This window comes from Aspergillus fumigatus, chromosome 3, assembly GCF_000002655.1.
Source record: "Aspergillus fumigatus Af293 chromosome 3, whole genome shotgun sequence".
Classification (NCBI taxonomy): Eukaryota; Fungi; Ascomycota; class Eurotiomycetes; order Eurotiales; family Aspergillaceae; genus Aspergillus; species Aspergillus fumigatus.
The window spans coordinates 590,664-608,487 of NC_007196.1; the positions used below are offsets into that span (position 1 = coordinate 590,664).

The 17,824-nt window shown below is 42.9% G+C and overlaps 3 protein-coding genes across 3 annotated transcripts; 1 reads left to right on the top strand and 2 right to left on the bottom strand.

The window, feature by feature from the left end:
• Nucleotides 1-202: 202 nt before the first annotated feature.
• Nucleotides 203-2,426, bottom strand: AFUA_3G02400 (uncharacterized protein; the record flags this gene model as incomplete). Its single annotated transcript, XM_077804292.1, has 5 exons — nt 1,760-2,426; nt 1,057-1,664; nt 902-1,006; nt 298-835; nt 203-240 (listed from the first exon to the last, which is right to left on the bottom strand). Exons 2-5 carry the CDS (start codon nt 1,258-1,260, stop codon nt 203-205), a joined length of 885 nt encoding a protein of 294 aa, XP_077660449.1. The 5' UTR covers nt 1,261-1,664; nt 1,760-2,426.
• Nucleotides 2,427-6,812: 4,386 nt separating this feature from the next.
• AFUA_3G02420 (putative ThiJ/PfpI family transcriptional regulator) lies at nt 6,813-7,623 on the top strand (the record flags this gene model as incomplete). The annotated part of the gene is made up of 3 exons (XM_743472.1): nt 6,813-6,900; nt 6,945-7,244; nt 7,313-7,623. 3 exons carry the CDS (start codon nt 6,813-6,815, stop codon nt 7,621-7,623), a joined length of 699 nt encoding a protein of 232 aa, XP_748565.1.
• A 683-nt stretch (nt 7,624-8,306) lies between these two features.
• AFUA_3G02430 (uncharacterized protein) lies at nt 8,307-10,921 on the bottom strand. The gene is made up of 6 exons (XM_077804293.1): nt 10,285-10,921; nt 10,052-10,234; nt 9,492-9,998; nt 9,308-9,425; nt 8,887-9,234; nt 8,307-8,824 (listed from the first exon to the last, which is right to left on the bottom strand). The coding sequence occupies exons 1-6, from the start codon at nt 10,817-10,819 to the stop codon at nt 8,737-8,739; spliced, it is 1,779 nt and encodes a 592-aa protein (XP_077660450.1). The 5' UTR covers nt 10,820-10,921; the 3' UTR covers nt 8,307-8,736.
• Nucleotides 10,922-17,824: the final 6,903 nt, after the last annotated feature.

Consider the following 17,824-nt stretch of genomic DNA (forward strand, 5'->3'; position numbering starts at 1 on the left):
TGAATCTTTTGTCCACACAAGGAAATCTCCAGTCACTCCTATTCAAGGACCGCCAATGAGAGTTGAGAACAATGAAGATGAAGTTCTTCGACCGGGCTCGGCATTTTATCTCCAGGTGAATACAATATGAGTATCATTGCCAGACGTAGTTAGATCTCAACATGTTCTTAGAAAATATGAAAGAAACAAAGCCTGATGTCATTCACAATGCTGGCTTGACGGCGTATATCTGGAAGGAGCCTAGGAACTGGGTTAGCCACGGCCCACGACGGGAGGCCTCATCGAGTACAAGCTCACCAGCCCATTCATTACAGTCATAGTCTCGAATTTTGTCATTACTCTGAAGGTCGGAGCAGGACATGCCACAACAGGCAGACTTCTCTTGTGGCATATCTTTGTAGATGTTGAGGTCTGCCTTAGTGTCCACAATCATTATGTCTGCGCATAGAATCAGCATCTTCCGGTCAGTCGCAAGTGGGTTGGTTGACGTACCGCCAAACCCGGCGTCCTTCAGATACGCATGGTATTGCTGGGCCTGACTTGCACCAGCGATGCAGCCAACATACAGCGCCAAATCGTTCGCGATTTCGGGTGGCAGCTCCCGCCGAGCAAGGATGTCACTGATCGCAACTCGACCTCCAGGTTTCAAAAGCCGGAACATCTCATGAAAGACAAGGCTCTTCTGCTCTTTTGGCACGAGATTGACGACACAGTTGCTGATGATGCAGTCAGCTGTCGAATCCTCGAGTGGGATAGCAGTGATGAATCCCTCGACAAAGGAAGCGTTGGTGATGCCTGCTTTTTCGACGTTTTCGTGGGCGAGAGCCAGCATTTTCTGGTAGATTGGAAGTAAGTCACTCGCCGGAAGCGTATAATCCGCTCTGTAGACGTGAATACTCACTTTGGTCATGTCGACTCCGATAGCCTTTCCCTTTGGACCGACTTTGCGCGCAGCGAGGATGACATCGATGCCGCCGCCACTTCCTAGATCGATCACAGTCTCACCCTATTTTCGGGCAGTCAGCCGTGCGCAAGCGACAGTCCAGCCACACATACTTCTCTTAGGCTCGCCAACGCCAAAGGATTACCACAGCTGACTCCAAGGTTCGCATTCTCGGGAAGGAATTTCAAATCCTCTGGGTCATAGCCAAACGCCTTCGCAACGTTGGTCTGATAGTCCTCAGACCTGCCCGTGGAGCCGCGCTCAGCTAATCCTCCATAATAGTCTTGCACTGCTTGAATGGTTTCTGTAGACTGCATGATGCCTTTTGGGTGATGGTGAAGATATATTCGGTTGTAAGGTGGCCAACATGGACAGATTTGGAGTTCCTTGACAATTAATCTCTGCTGATGCTGAGCAACCCCGCATCTTGGAGTCCTACCCTCGCGAAGTGGCAATCAACCTTGCTACATCACACGGTCAACGCTCACCCTTCGGCTTTCGGTCGATCTTACACAGCTTTTATACGACGGAATATGTTGTAGCTGCCCGTGGGAAATTCATTGGTTGGTCATCTCCGACGTGCATGGGTTGTGTGATAACCGTCGAATGAGAATCGGCCTGTGACATCTTCCTGCATGCCACAGAGGCGAGACGATTAGCTGGAATCGAAGGGATTATTGAAGCAATTTTCTGGATGCTCGATGATGCACGCTATGACCGGCTGCGAAGCATTTGTCAGTTTATGCTGTAGTCGTGGCGCGGGTAAAAGGCCAACGAAAAAGGGCAGAGCTCGACGCTCAATTCGACGAAGGATACCTGTTTTGACCGTGGAGCTGCTGGTGATCACAAATTTCGGTTCCTTGGGAGGTTTGCAGACGATCATCTCCAATATTGGGAGATCGAAATAAGACCCAGGCTGTCAGCCTGGTGAACCCTCTTTCGGATTTGAGGGCTTCGCCGAGCTGGAACGTTTTACCTTGCGCTGAGAAGCCCTTCGGGGGCACCAACGGACAGGAAAGCGCCTTTGCCCATGGACTGATTGACTGCTACCACTCTATCTGTACATTGTACTCGTTATCCGACGTTATTGAATAGTCCAGTAGCGTCTCTGCCACGTGTTCCTCATCGAGCTGTGTAAAGCGACGTTCAAGAACATTCATTGTACAGCGGACTCCACTTTCATCATAGTGATACGCTATATGATAGGAGTGTAGTGGAGGTCGAAGCCGCAATTTGCCAGTTTTGACTCCTAAGCGGAACCGTCGACGCCTGCGGATTGCGAGCAGTCGGCCGTCATGGCTAACAAGATCGGTTCCTGCTGCTTGCACCAGCTGTAGCATTGCTTCCGTATGCGAGATTTCAGAGTCCTCGAGCTTGATTCTCAATTCTACTGCCAGCCGGAGTTGGGATTTGTACTGTCCTGGTGAGCATTGAAACAACAACTGGGACAAGATCTGAGAACACCATACCCCGGTGACCGCTTCATACTCATCGAGACGGCGCCGCTCGTCAAGCAGAATGGAGAGGTAAGTTCGCCAGTCAAAGGTAAAATAACTACTTGTGATAGTACTCCCAAAACGAAGGTCGATGGGAAGTAAATCGGTCACTCCTTTTTCAATCTTAAACGTGATGTAAGGATGGTATCCTGGTTCGTCGAATTGTTCCAACATTCTCCCAATCTGAATTAAATGCTCACGGCCCAGTATATCCGTCCATTCCAAACGTTGACCCTCGAAAACAGCGATGCGCTGTTCAGGATCACGAAAGCCAGAGAAAACATAACACTCATGCAGGTACAGACTATATGAGTCAGGGGGATCCGGCGGGACCGGTTCCCCGCGTTTCACCTGGATTTCAGAACCAATGATCCAGTGCTTGAAGTAGTAATCTTCAATCTCTTTCTTGAACGCCCGGTTCAGAGTGCGATAGCGGACCCACGCCTGCCATCTGGGTTGATCGGGGATCCGAGGTAGAAAATACGCAACTCGCATCCATAGCTCAGGTGGGAGCCAAAAATAATACTTTGATCTGAACTGTTTTTCTTCACTCATTGCAGGAACGGAGGTACAAAAATCAGAGGGGGCTTGGTCAAACACGAAGAGAGATGGACTGATGCACGAGCAAACAAACAACAGCGTTGGTGGGCCATATCACGTGATCCTCTTCTCGCTATATACAAACGCATTATACATATAACCAAAAGTGAGGATTACTAAGGTAGATTGCTAGGTATAATTGCTTAACACGCATGTGGAGTTGATGTATTAAAGCACATTACTCCTGGAGTAACAGACTGCTAGCCTTAAAGCAAGAATAGTAACACCAATCATATTGAATTCTCCATAAAGGTTAATACTGTGATTGCCCCTAACACATCTGGATTCTGGTATAAACAAAATAAGATACCTCTTTAAGAAAGCTAGCAGGGATAAGATAGCAGCTGTAACTAACATAGCCAGGCATAGTCTACCGGAACTGTGTATTTAGGTGATGGCTGCAAAGGCAAGCATCGCTGCATCTGTATAACTAGTGCTCCAGGTACTCCGGTATAGTCTACGAATCTGGCTGAGTTTGACCTCAGCCATTACAGGCTTGGTAGGATGAGTACTTTGAGTAATAGTTGCATGGCAATGTATGCGGCGGCAGTGGACATAAGCAGACTATTTCAAGAAGAGCCAAAATGCAGCTGCCAGCTGGATAGAAGCGAAGACCATGATTATGGGAAGAGATGGGGCTGGATAATGGTGTAGAGAAGCAGGGAAAACCCATAGAGAATGGCACTGGGTTAGGCACGGAATGGTCGGAGTAGAGAGAGCAGGACACTAAGGCTTAAAAGGGTTTTGGGATATGGTTGCATCTAGGCCACAGCGTGCATACCTGGTATAAGACAAGGATGGCGAGGTATGCTAGCTCTACGTTGAAGATATGATGAGGTCCTCAGCGGACTCCAGGAAGCAGTTGGGCGACTATACTGTAGAGAAAAATGGCTGACTACTTGATTACGAACGAGGATTTGAGCCGTGGTTCTACGTTTCGTTTGATATCAGCGACATTTGCCCAATTCTATAAATCAGGAGGGAAACCGTCTACCTCTCCAGGTTATGGACATTGCGTTCCAGTACGTTAATAATGGGGAGCTGGTGCTTGACACGCCCGAATTAGCAAAAAGACTGGCCGACCCTTTGGCGGATGTTCGTCGGATGATTACAGGTTACGCAGTAGCAGCTGTTCACCAGTCTGTCTATCAATATTCTTCAAGGGGGAGCCTTTGGGCCAAATCGGACATACTACTGCAGCCACTACGGACGAAGAAATTGTCTCGAGGAATTGTGGCAGTGTGGTATATCACCAAGTGCCCAGAGTCGCAACAGCATCTAGATGAGTTAAGAGGTGCTTCTTCCGCTCCGATCAGCTTTTACAAGATTAAATCTCACTTTTCCTTCCACTGCGATCTGCTGCAAGCATTGGAATGCACAGAATTCTACTCCGATGAGCTTTCCAAAGAGCCATGATTCAGCAGCTTACCGACTTCTTGACAGCCGGAAATTGCCTGCATTGGTTCGAAATAGCAACCATTATTAACTTTGCTGGGAATTTCAGTAAGCTTTCTCACAAAGTCCTGGACGCGCTCACAAACCTGTCCGATAAACTTTCCAAAGATAGCTATGATTCTCCAGCGCTAGCGACCTTTGATGAACGCCGCGTGGCATTCTTCGAGAATTGGACACATGTGCTGTTGACAACGACGCCCTGGGCCCCTAATAGCTAGAAGCCTAGTGTGATAGAGCTATCTGGATTTAATAAAGACCCGACATGTCAGAAAATGCTGGAAATCGGGAGCAGATGGAGTGAAGAGATAGATCTTTTCGCTCGTGAGGATGAGAACTTGGCAAGAATGAAGGTTTGTTCACGATGTCTAGGAGCCTTACCGAGGTCGATGAGCGAAAAACTGCATATATTGAGATGCAGGACACTTCACTAGGTTATCGTGCGGCAGCGTGAGTTTGGTATAGCAACATTTTGAGTAGGAAGGGTGTACTTCCAGCCATAAGCTATCTCGTTCGCTGTTTGTCTGTCATTCTATCACTGAGTCGCTGTATGGCATATGGCAGGTGTGTAACTGCCGTAAGTGCTTAGACTCGAAATGCGGTCTTCATTAAGCCCATGCTTATTGTTCAAGAGGAGATATCTACCATCTTTCTCATTACCGGGACGCATTCAGAGTAGATATGGATCTGAAGCATCTAGTTATCGGCACTAGACCACCCCATCTATAAAATCCAGGTATACATCTGGGTGTTTAAGTCTCGAGATTAGAGTCAAAGAAGATGTACTTATATGAGAATAATATCAATATCTTAGGCAATATGATGTTTTGATGTCGACATCAATCATTTGGCACCAACACTAAGTAATTGGTATCCCAACATGCAAGAATGTATATCTATATTCTATGAGTATGTGATATCACTAATTCTCATGATAACCTCACATGATATCAACTTCACGAAGATGACTCTGTATGTCCATGGAGGTTCGGAGTTTCGGACGATCATCTTTGGAGTCTTGATGATCTCCACAGACGAGACACTTTCCGTCGATCCCGAGAGCTAAGAATGCTTGGCTTGCTTAAGGCTTGTCTAGATTATGACATTAGCGGGCCGTAGCCGTTACTCCACATAGCTCCACCTTCAGCTTCATTCTCCTTGGAGTAAAGATGGCTCTTTTGCTCCAGAATGAATGCTGCTTATCATATGGATTTTGAGGATAGATTCTAGTATCGCGAGTATGACCTCAGAGGTGTAAAGAACAGCGCTTCGCCAACAGCATCACCCATAAGGGTAATCGCCTGCATACAGGGCATCCTAGAAAATATAATTCGATCACACTCTCCTCACTTTCAACTAAGTCAAATGGCACACCTTTCTGTCATCTATCTTTACAGTGGCCGATTTACCGTCTACACACGCGCCGATAATACACCTTCCCCATTGACCTGCACCTCGCCAATGAATGCTTGTAGGCCCCGGCCCCATCCTGTCAACGTGGCCATGGCCATCGAGCACATTGGGTTTGATTACGACTGTGCTTCTCTTGAAATTGGTGAGGCAAAGGAACCATTAGTTGAAGGGGTCGGTGCTGGCTGCGTCTGTCCTTACGTCTCCTGAGGCGTATCCAGCTATTGAGGCTTGTATAAGGAGACTAGATACGCTTTCTAAAGTGGAGGCTGCTTATAAGAAGGCTGTGCCTCCTATGCAGGATAGGTCAGCTGTAGATACCTGGTTTTACTAGTGATTAAGAAGCGGTACAGCATTTGCTCACAGGTAGACTTCCAGAATGATGCTTTCTTTATTGGCATCGTTATCCCTCAAGATTTCAGAGGAGTTGTTACCAGTGAAGGCGACTGTAGCGTGGAGGGGCACAGTCCAAACCGGTTTCCCCTCGTCAGCCGTATAATAGTAACTAACTACAGAGTAGTACAGAATCAAACCCTCTTGGAATTCCAGAGATCGAACCGTCGGCAAGTCGGAGACTAAGATCGGCGCCACGCAACTCCAGGGGCTCCATGGAGCCGTGGAGGCGTTGCAAATCTCCTCGGAGTTTTGGTCTGTTCACTGTCAAATCTCCCTTGTTGTATGCCCGTAAGTCCGCTGAGGTCAATCCATGAGGAATTCTTCAGTTCCCCATCACCAATTACGACTTACGACTCTTAGCCTCAAAAAAGTGCCAATACCACGAAGCCTCAGACTGACCTATCTGACGAGAGATAGAGCCGCTTTCTCTTCAACCTTAACTCAGAGCACCTGAAATACCTCCATCCTCAGCCGTAGTCAGGAAATAGGGAAGTAGAAAAATAGAAGAAAGCCAAATGCCGGCCCAGCACCGCATCCTCTCGCTTGTCTACAATGACTTCGAAGCCCCCAATCTCTTCGACCCACTGGGCGCCATCATCCCCCGTAGTGATCATTAACTCTCGAACTCGCCAACCTCCACAACCTAGACTCGCCACAGGGCATCGAAACCTCCATAAAGAACGGCATCGCGGTGATTCCGACCCTCTCACTGGCCGAGGCTCTCAGGGAGGACCACCAGTTCGACACCCTTTTCATCCCGGGCGGGTTCGGCATGCTGCCGCTGATCTGGGACCCAATCCTGCTACAACGCATCGGGAAGCTGGTTGACCGCGCCGCGAATATTTTGACTGTGTGTACCGGGTCCATCCTGCTGGCTGCGACTGGTCGGCTGGATGGACGGAAGGCAACGACGAATAAGCGGCTGTACGATGAGTTGACTCCAAAGTGTATGATATAATGGACGCATCTGGGTTTGGGACCCTCAAGAGCACGTTCTAATCAATCCATCTGCTAGTCCCCGGCGTCCAATGGCAGAAGCGGGCCCGCTGGGTGCAGGACGGAAAATTCCTGACTTCCTCCGGTGTTACGGCGGGGATCGACGCAGGCCTTGTGTTCATGGCTAGTACGTATGAGGCTCAAAAGGCTTCTGCCCAGGGAGAGGAGGCTTCAATTCCAGGCTTCAGCAGAGAAAAAGCTCTGCATCATGCTCATTTTGTTGCGTTTGGCTTGGAATATCGTTGGGACTCCCTGCTAAAGATGTCACATAAAAGTGCTCTTATACCTTTAAATGAATCTTCCACCTGGGACAATGCAGTCAGATATTAATAGAGTTTTCTATCCAGACTGGACACTGAGGCTACTGGCTGACCCAACCTGTAAACCCAAACCCAACCCACATGGGTATGGGTAACCCATAGGGTTCATGTGACAGGCAGAATCCTAGGTTCTCTTGAAAAGAGATTAATTTGCCTACTAAAAGTAGTACAGACTATAGTTAAATGTACAATATAGGTAAAGTAGGTACCCATAACCCAACCCACAACTCCTCTAACTAGGGCCTGGCTTATACTACTAAATTGAGGCCATACTACAGAGGCAGAGGCAGGTTTCCTGGGAAAGTAGGTACTTCGTACTTTGATGTGTATCTAGTGTTAGTAATTTTCATGATTATTTCTCAGTAGAAAGAGTGCTATCATTAGAAATAGTTGATAGACTGAGTCCTAGTCTACACCAGTCATGGAAGGTAATATGACTGGTATCTAGGGATATATGCAGAAGCCTTGCAACCTGCTTCTATTCGCTTAGTGGTCAAATAATGTAGTAGCAATACGCCATGCGACCCACTAAACGTTATATTCCTAAATTAGCCCTGTGATATCTAATGATATTGCTTTCTGCTTTACCACTGGCACTTCATTCTTTCTGTTGCAACGACACTTCTTGCAACAGTGTCAGATCCAACATTGAAATGTAACATTTAGGGGAAAGTCTGGTCCTGATTGCCTCACAAAAGAAATCAAAAAAAAAAAAAGGTTGCCACAAGATGGTGTACAGGACATAGGACTCCTTGATCGATGCAAGCTGTCGAAGATGATGCAAATGACGACACCTAAAGCGTCGTAGAAGTGGGATTTCTCTTGGTCTACCTTTTCGGACGTCTGTCAATGTAAGCGCCAAAGTGGACGAGGTAGGATTCTCCATTACTGGGGTTTGGCCGATCACCACAGGGAAGGAAGTATGTCCGTCATATCAGAAGAGTACTTAGGTGATGTTTAGCAAGATACTTGTTCTACGTTATGACTATGATAGACGACAAGCAAGGAATAGAATAGTCGACAAGAGAATGGCTCTTCAATCCCTCTGTACAGGCTAAGTACCTGTACCGACATATCTCCCTGCCAGAGGCGCCAGTTTCATTGATTGACAACGGCCACGGCATTAAGAATCCATGCGACGGACGGAAGCCGTCACCATGGGTGGACGGAATCTGTATTTTCCCTTGGATGGTGGCGGTGGAGGATCCGCCCTGTTTAGACGGTCAGATTACTGTGGCAGAGCACGGACAGATAGACATTGGACAAAACGTACCCATCATATTCCAGTTTGACCAGCAGATCACCGCCCTCGTTGAAAACAGGGTCTTTCATGAAGAAAGTGCCGGCCGCAGGGAGACACAGGCGGTTTGCATTGGCCATCGCCTGGGACAGTGTTTCACTCACGCTTTCCAGAGCAGCCGTCATGTTTTGCTTGACATCATCGGCAATGCTCTCAGCAAGATCCTGCGCAGTACTCTCCATTTTCATGTCCCCATACTCCTTATAGGCGACTTTCACATCTTCGTTATTGTTCTCCTTTGGATGAAAGACGATTCCACCCTCTTCAATAGATGTCATGTCGATAGAGAGTCGCCAGTCGGTGAATACTTCCACCCAGAAACTGCAGGAACAGATACAGCGACATCAGCAAGACAAACAAATATCATGAGAGAAGGGACAGGGGCCACACTTGCCTCGTACCACTCATACCATCTCTGTGATGATCGATTTGATATCTGAACTTACTTCCCCCCTTCACCGTCAGTCTTTCAGTTCCGGCACCGAAAGAGACGGTGGCTTGAGTATTATCACCTACAAAAGGTTAGTTTCCTCGGGTTGTGTGAACCGGCACACGCAGGGAGGAGAGCTCAAGCATACCCCATTCCTCCCCGATCATCCAGTCATTCGAGTTATGGGGAACAGTGACTTTGTCCCATGTGAATTTCATGGGCATGCTCGTTGACCACCCGCCAGAGGGGTTTGGTACCCATTTGTAGTCATTGGCAGAAGCATTGGTATCCCCAATATGATATCTGGGCCTGGTCCGCCAGGGCATGTCTGGCGGTGTCCCCGCATAGCTGACATATGGAGTCTCTGGCACCGGTGTCATTGCCACAACCACCTGCCTGGCTATAGGCAGCATCCAGTTCCAGAACAAAGCTCGGTTCATACAGAAGGAGGCCACTCGGTCATCGCCATCGACCCACGGCCCACTATATTGAATGGAGCCCTCTGCCGGGGGGTTCTTAAAATCGGACATCAAGAGATAGGCCAGAGCATTGCTGTCCTGGTCATCCTTATTCGCCCCACTTCCATCCACTCCACGCCATGGGTAACAGAAGTAATCGATGCTGGTGGGAGGGAAAGACGGTGCGTATTCGTTGACTGCACGAACTTTAGCGTTGGTTGCCTGCACCACACGTCCCAGAACTCCTTACGCTCATCACCGCCATTGACTTGTTCACGTTGGGCCGAATACCCTAGTATGCTACTGCCGCTTTCGGACATGACCTTGATCCAGTGATCGATGAATTGAAGGACGCTGGCTTTTGCCGCCGGGGTCAATTCATTCAAATTGTGCTCGCCAAAGCTGGTCAAATCCGGGTTGAATTTCGTGCTAGCTGGTTTCCTCTGTAAGTAGCAAACACCCTCACGAATCAAGGGCACCCACATGACGCATCAATAAAGAGCTGCGCGAGAGAGAAGTTCGACTCGGGAAGCCCTGCACGCTCCTTAAACTTTCTATATTCCTCCGAGTCCTTGGTGATCTTCTTCTGGTCTAGTAGAGGGAGAGAAGGGTGGTTAGGGGCCGGTTCCATGCTTCTGCCGGTTGAAGGACACCCATTGCACTTACTAATAACCACGTTGAACGCGAGGACCCAGTCCTTGATATCCCATTTGAAGAGTGTGTCGGAATCATCACTCTCGTACACAGCCATTTCACCATTCTTCAAGGCCAATAGAAAATATAACATGGGCTCCCGACTTTCGACATGGAGCTTCACGGAAGGGATCCCGACATCAGCTTCAATATACTCCCCGTGAATGCTCTTCTTAAAGTGTGTCAACGGACTATCGTCATCTCCCTGGGCAAGCTTCCACATGTTCTTGAACCCTGCATTTATCACCTTCTGCGAGAGCACGATGATCTGATCATAGGGATCGGGATTGGTTTTGGACACGAAATTGTCCTGAGAGGAAGCCATGATGCTAGACAAGATCTTGGTTTCAGCGTAGAGTATCAGCCGGATGAGCTAGCTCTATGGGTTTGCAATAGAACAGCGTCCTCCTAAATATGCCTCATGAGGCTTTCGATGAGGGAAGACCGCGTTTGTCGATTGTCCGTTATTATCCGGTTTGTCAGGGGTCCCCTGCTGTGCTGCCCCACGTCGTCCAGGCTATTCCTTTCGATGATGCCTGGTGGCTTGCGTGGGAAAACCAAAGAAGCTGATGCGGTTGGCTGTTGGTGTATCATCGGCGGTGGTGCATATCGCCACAGCCATCACTCCTCCTCAGCTCGGAGGAGCAGACAGGACAACAAACTACTTAGCTGAATCCTCGGTGATCGACAGTGGTGGCGCTTCGGAATTGGGCATCGAGCTCTATGTCTGCCGAATGTCCACTTTCTACCCATCACATTGCATGCTGCAAGAAACTTGGAATTCGAGTATGCCTAGAGATGTAAATGCATTGCAACCCCAGTTTGAACTGAGCGTGCACCATTTCTGCCCGGAAATGGAGCTGAGCTTGAAGGTATATGATCATTCTTGCAGCTGGGCATGCTTGCAGCAATCATCCAACAGGCAACAAGATCTATGCCCTCATTCCGGGCAGTTAGCGCTGTACAGGCGCTCACATTACGGGATACCATCGAATGTTAATCCCCTGCCTGATGAGCTGGCCATGTTCAGCCATACTTGTCAAGGTGCTGGATCACAGGTAAACAGAAGTCAGTTAATAAGGAAGTTGATACTCAGACTAGCTATAGTAATCTATATCTTATCTATTCTAGTTGCAGGGCAGACTAGTACAGGCAGGCTCTATAGACAGGACATAGCTTAAGGACCTTTAAATAGGTTACTAAGTTATGCGGTGAAGATATTCCTAGAGTTATATAATTCCTTCTTAGCAACACTAACTCCTATCTATAGCAGCACTATGACAGTACTCCCCTCCTTAGGGTTAAGCTCTGCCAAGACTATCTACTAATTTAGGTTTACTTAGGTAGCAGCAGTGGAAGTTAATAATAATCTCTTATATATTCTACAGGTAATAGGTGGGTTCCTTAGTGGGGTTATTATAGCCTAACTATTTAATAGTATACTTTAGATAGGGGCCTTATTAGCCCCAGTGTTCCTAGCAGGAATCTAAGATATCCTTAATAATCTATTCTTCTAGGCTATTAACTTCTACTAGTAATAATAGTAGTTATCTTTATCTAGGAACAGGGTGTAAGGCGATCGGAGGTAATCGACCTAGGGGGTCCTAGCCAGCGATGCGACGGCGACTAGGCTGCGGCTACGGATAGGAATACTGGGTTTCAGGGACGTATAGATGTATTGGTGAAAATGTATGTGTGTTAATGATCAGAACGAACTGCTTAGTCTCCCCCAAGCTGTTCAGAACTCCTATTTCTACTGAGTGCGTTCGGAATCGGGTATATAATTACCCGAGCGAGAGGGGGCTTGCCGCTGGCGGCTCGCTGGGCTTACGTTGTTCCGAGCATGTGACATTCACAGGCTAGATAGGTTCAAACCCTATATATAGGTGAAATCTATAATTTATAAAGAAGGGTGAGATTCTAGTAGCCTTAGATTAGACAGAGTTTAAGGTAAACTTAGCTAATAGTAACTAGTTAGCCTAATTATCTTATAGATAGGTAACATAGGCACATAGGTATTATTCTAGAATAGTATTTATTCTTTTAGTTTAGCTATTAGTCTCAGGGTAATAAGCAGTAGATAGTAGGTTCTTAATATCTAGGTATTAAGTCAGGTGCTTCTAGAACACAGTAATAAACTAAGGGCCATAGTCTAATACTATTATTCTTAGTAGGCTATGTAGCTTCTATATATAATAGATATATAATTAGGCTACACCCTTAGCATCACAGGTAGTCTAATAGGGGATAAAGTACCTTATCTTTGTAAGTTAATTAATAATAACTAATATAGTATTATAGCCTTAACTAGGTACTAGACTAGTAATAAAGTCTATTAAGATATCTTACTATAATTATTTAGGTACTAGGAGTAGGTATAATACTTCTTAATAGGCTTTATAAGATAGGGTAGATTAGCAGCAGGTATAGTAGTTTTAGATCTAGTAGTTAATATATTAGTATATACCTAGCCAGTAATATTCTCATGCTATTAACTTATATAATTTATACTTTCTAGGGTGTCTAGTAGTAGGCTTGTTATAGTATTCTTATAATAACTAGGCTCTCAGCTTATTATAGTCAGGGATATATAAGTATTTATAGTAGTATAGATAGCTTCCTTATTATCTGTAATTAGCTAGGGTGATCTTTAGATATTAACTAGTATTCCTATCTAGCACCTATAGGATAGACTATATAGTATTATCTAACTAGTAGGCAGTATCTAGTAGTTCCTTAATACTAGGAGAGGGCTCTGATTAGTCTAGTTAGTCTAGTTAATCTAGTTAGTCTAGTTAGTCTAGTTAGTCTAGTTAGTCTAGTTAGTCTATCTATACTAGTTAAGTAGGTACTCTAGTAGGTTCTTTAGATATTCTAGTAACTTAGGCTACTAGATCTATAAAGTGAACTCTTCTTATAGCTAACTAGCTCCTTATAATAGCTCCTAGTTTTACTAAGTTCTAAATTTTAGGGTTAAGATTCTCTTTCTTTAGAATTATCTAGCTCTAGTATTGTAGCTATTTATCCCCCTCTTTAGGGAGATCTTCTAACCTTCTAGTTAGAGTATTAGGCTTAACTCCTTGCTTCCTAGGTTGATATATAATTTTAAAGTTAAAGTAGGATAGGAATTTAGACTAGTAGACTTATTATCTATTAAGCAGCTTAGTAGACATAAAATATTCTAGGTTATAGTAATTAGTTATAACTTTAATTAGTAATAGTATACCCTCTAGTTTAAGACACTATTTTTTAAAGTAGTAAATAATAGTAAGCAACTCTTTATTATAAATCTTATAGTTATACTCAGTGACTGAGAGCTTCTTAGAAAAGAATATAATAGGGTGCAGGACTCCTTTATTATTATACTAGGATATTACACTAGTAGATATATAATTAGAAGAGTTAGTCTTAACTATAATATCTTTTATCTAGTTAAATAGTTTTAAGATTAGGGTGTTTATAAACGCCTTCTTCAGGGCTTTAAAGCCTAATTTATAGGCTATTGTCACGGTGCTGCCGCAGATAGGAGTTAGCATCACTAGGAAGGAATCATATGACCTTAGGAATATCTTTACTGCATAATCCTGCAACTTACTTAGAAGCCTCTAAGCTATGTCCTGTCTATAGAGCCTATCTATACTAGTTTGCTCTATAACTAGAATAGATAGATATAGATTCCTATAGCCAGCCTAAGTGTTAACTACCTTATTAACCTATTTCTATTTACCTATAACCCTGTACCTTAATATTATATAGCTCCTCCCTTAAAGTTAATACTATTAGAATGCCTACCCCTCTACCCCCTTTTCTACCTAGTGATCTTAAAGAGTTCTCTAAGCATATTACTAAATATAGTACTAAATAGTATAAATACTGCTACCTAGTATATAAGTATATCTAGAAGGCTAAATTAACTATTAATAAAGTAAACTAATAAGCTAAGTAATCTAAGGCCTAACTCCTAGAACTCTAGCATAAATTTACTACCTTAGAGTAGAGGTATAAATAAGAGACTACTAAGCTAAAGGCTGTCTTATAGTACTAGAAGGAATAGCTATAAGAGAAAGAGTAGTAGTATATAAAAGCTACTATAGAAAGGGACTAAGCCTGTTGCTTAGCTACCCCTATTATAAATATACCTATACCTATACCTATATATAAACCTATTACTAAGAAGCCTATAGTTACTTTAGTAGGAATACCTATATTAACTACTACCCTATCTTCTGAAGCTGCTAGATTATTAGAATAACTCCCTAACCCTAATAAGTTTAAGGGTAACTAAAAGGACCTTTAGCATTTTATAGCATAGATTTAAGAGAAAATAAATATTAACCTTAACTACTTCCTAATGCCGCAGAGCTAGATAGCTTATATAAATAACTATCTAAAGGGTGTGCTATATGCCCAGATTCTCCCCTATATTAAGAAGGGGATTTGTACCTTTAATAACTACTAAAACATCCTAGATATCCTAGAACATACCTTTAGTGACCTTAACTATGTGAATAATGCCTAAAATAAGCTATTTAGCCTGCGCTAGACTAATAAGGAGTTTAGTACCTTCTTTATAGAATTCTAATACCTAGCCCTGGAAGGCAAGATGCCTAAAGAAACCCTACCTACCCTACTTAAATAGGCTATTAGTTATAAACTCTAGAGCATGCTTATATATAACTAGCCTCTAAGCTAGGAGTACTACTAGTTTACTAGATTTTTATAGGAGCTTAAGAACTACCGCCAGTAATATACTATAAACTAACCCCCTATTATTAAGACCTATACTACTACTACTAAACCTACCTAGTATTCCTAGTTACCCTAAAGCTCTAGCCCTATTACTACTAAGTCTACTAAATAACCCTAGTGCCCTATTATTCAGAGGAATAAGCATATACTAGTATAATAATATAACCTTATAGACCTAGGTACTACCTAATACCTAATAAGAAAGGGGTATAGCCCCTCCTACTATAAGACAGGCGCCTGCTTCTAATATAGCTCCCTAAAACACTAGATTAGGGACTACCCCCACCCTGATACCTATTAGAGAGTTTAAATTATAATATCTTATAAATTATGCCTAGAGAGCCCCCAGAGGGGATGGATCCTAGCACCTAGAAGCCTATCACCTAGCTAGACCTCCTTAGTAAAAGGAGTGAGCCTGAAGTAAGCTATAACTAGGCTTAAAAACTATATATTATTTAAATCTCTACTACTGCTATTTATAGACTTAACCTTAAGAAATAAATATAATAATTAAAAGTTATAATACTACCCGTGACCCTAGAGAGGGAAGAGAAGGGAATAAAGCTACCTACTTATACCCTATTAGATACTAGAGCTAAAGGATAAGGATTTATTAATAAAGGATGGGCTGAAGACTAGATGCTAGAGCCTATCCCCCTAGTAGACCTAATAACCCTGTATATATTTAATAGGAGAGAACCAGAGAATAGGAAGATAACTTATTATATTTAGATAGATATGAGAATTAAGGACTACTTTAAGAAAGATATAAGGTTTTATGTTGTCTAGTTAGCACATTACCCTATTATACTAGGAATACCTTAGATAAAGGTATATAACCCCTTAATATAATTTATAGCCTATAGTATTATATTTAATAGCAACTACTGCTAGAAATATTATAATATACCTCAGAGGCTAACTAAGATATAAGCCTTGCATAATATCCCCCTAAAGACCTAGCCTAGATACCTACCCCTGAGACTAAAGGGACTAGAGAATAGAGATATAGCTTTTATCTCCTTAGCTGCCTGCTTAGCTTACGCCTAGAGAAATACCTAGATATTTATAATCACCCTAGAAGATCTTAAAGCCGCCCTAAGGATTGAGAAAGCTTAGAAAGAAGACTTTACTAACTTATTACCTAATAAATTCAAAGACTATGCTGATATTTTCTCCCCTAAGGAGGCTAAGCACCTGCTGCTATACTACCTCTATAACTATAATATTAAGCTATTAGAAGGAAAGACCCCCCTATTTAGCCCTCTATATGCCATGTCCTAAGAGGAATTAAGAGTTCTAAAGGAATAGATTAAAGAGAACCTAAGGAAGGGCTTTATCTGCCCTAGTTTATCACCTACTATATTACCTATCCTATTTATTAAAAAGCTAGGTAGAGGCATATAAATCTGCATTAATTACTAAGCCCTAAATACTATAACTATTAAAGATTAATACCCACTGCCTCTAATAAAGGAAACCCTGAATAACCTAAAAGAGATGAAATATTTTATAAAGATTAATATTATTTCAGCATTTAATAATATCTATATTAAGAAAGGATAAGAATACCTAATAGCTTTCTGTACCTAATTAGGCCTATTTAAATCCCTAGTAATACCCTTTAGGCTAACAGGAGCACCTATAACCTTTTAGCAATTTATTAATAATACTTTATAAGATTACCTTAATATCTTCTATACTACCTATCTTAATAATATCCTTATTTACAGCAAGACCTATACTAAGTATATAACCTATGTCTACTCTGTCCTGCAGAAACTATAAGAAGCTAGCCTATATATAAAAATCTAAAAGTATAAGTTTATTATCCCTAAAACTAAGTTCCTTAGTATTATCATTAGCTGGGATAGCATCTGTATGGACCCTAATAAGGTAAAAATAATTATTAACTAGTAAGTTCTAACCTATATTACTAATATTTAGGCCTTTATTAGCTTTAGCAACTTTTACTAGTGATTTATTAAGGATTTCTTAAGAATTATTACTCCCTTAGTGAACCTGACTAGGAAGGATATCTTATTTATATAGACTATAGCCTGTAAATTAAGCTTTAAAGCCCTGAAGAAGGTATTTATAAATGCCCTAATCTTAAAACTATTTAACTAGATAAAAGATATTATAGTTAAGACTAACTCTTCTAATTATATATCTACTAGTATAATATCCTAGTATAATAATAAAGGAGTCCTGCACCCTATTACATTCTTCTCTAAGAAGCTCTTAGTTACTAAGTATAACTATAAGATCTATAATAAAGAGTTACTTACTATTATTTGCTGCTTTAAGGAATAGTACCTTAAACTAGAGGGTATACTATTACTAATTAAAGTTATAACTAATTACTATAACCTAGAATATTTTATATCTATTAAGCTACTTAATAGATAACAAGCCTGCTAGTCTAAATTCCTGTCCTACTTTAACTTTAAAATTATATATTAACCTAGGAAGCAAGGAGTTAAGCCTAATACTCTAACTAGGAGGTTAGAAGATCTCCTTAAAGAGGGGGATAAATAGCTATAATACTAGAGCTAGATAATTCTAAAGAAAGAGAACC

Excerpts from the sequence above, each read along its gene's own strand:
- AFUA_3G02430 (XM_077804293.1), bottom strand. The coding sequence starts at position 10,819 with ATGGCTTCCTCTCAGGACAATTTCGTGTCCAAAACCAATCCCGATCCC. Across the intron at positions 10,235-10,284 it reads GCTCTTTATTGATGCGTCAT|CTAGCACGAAATTCAACCCG; the intron begins GTGGGTGCCCTT and ends AGAGGAAACCAG. Across the intron at positions 8,825-8,886 it reads GTCAAACTGGAATATGATGG|GGCGGATCCTCCACCGCCAC; the intron begins GTACGTTTTGTC and ends CCGTCTAAACAG.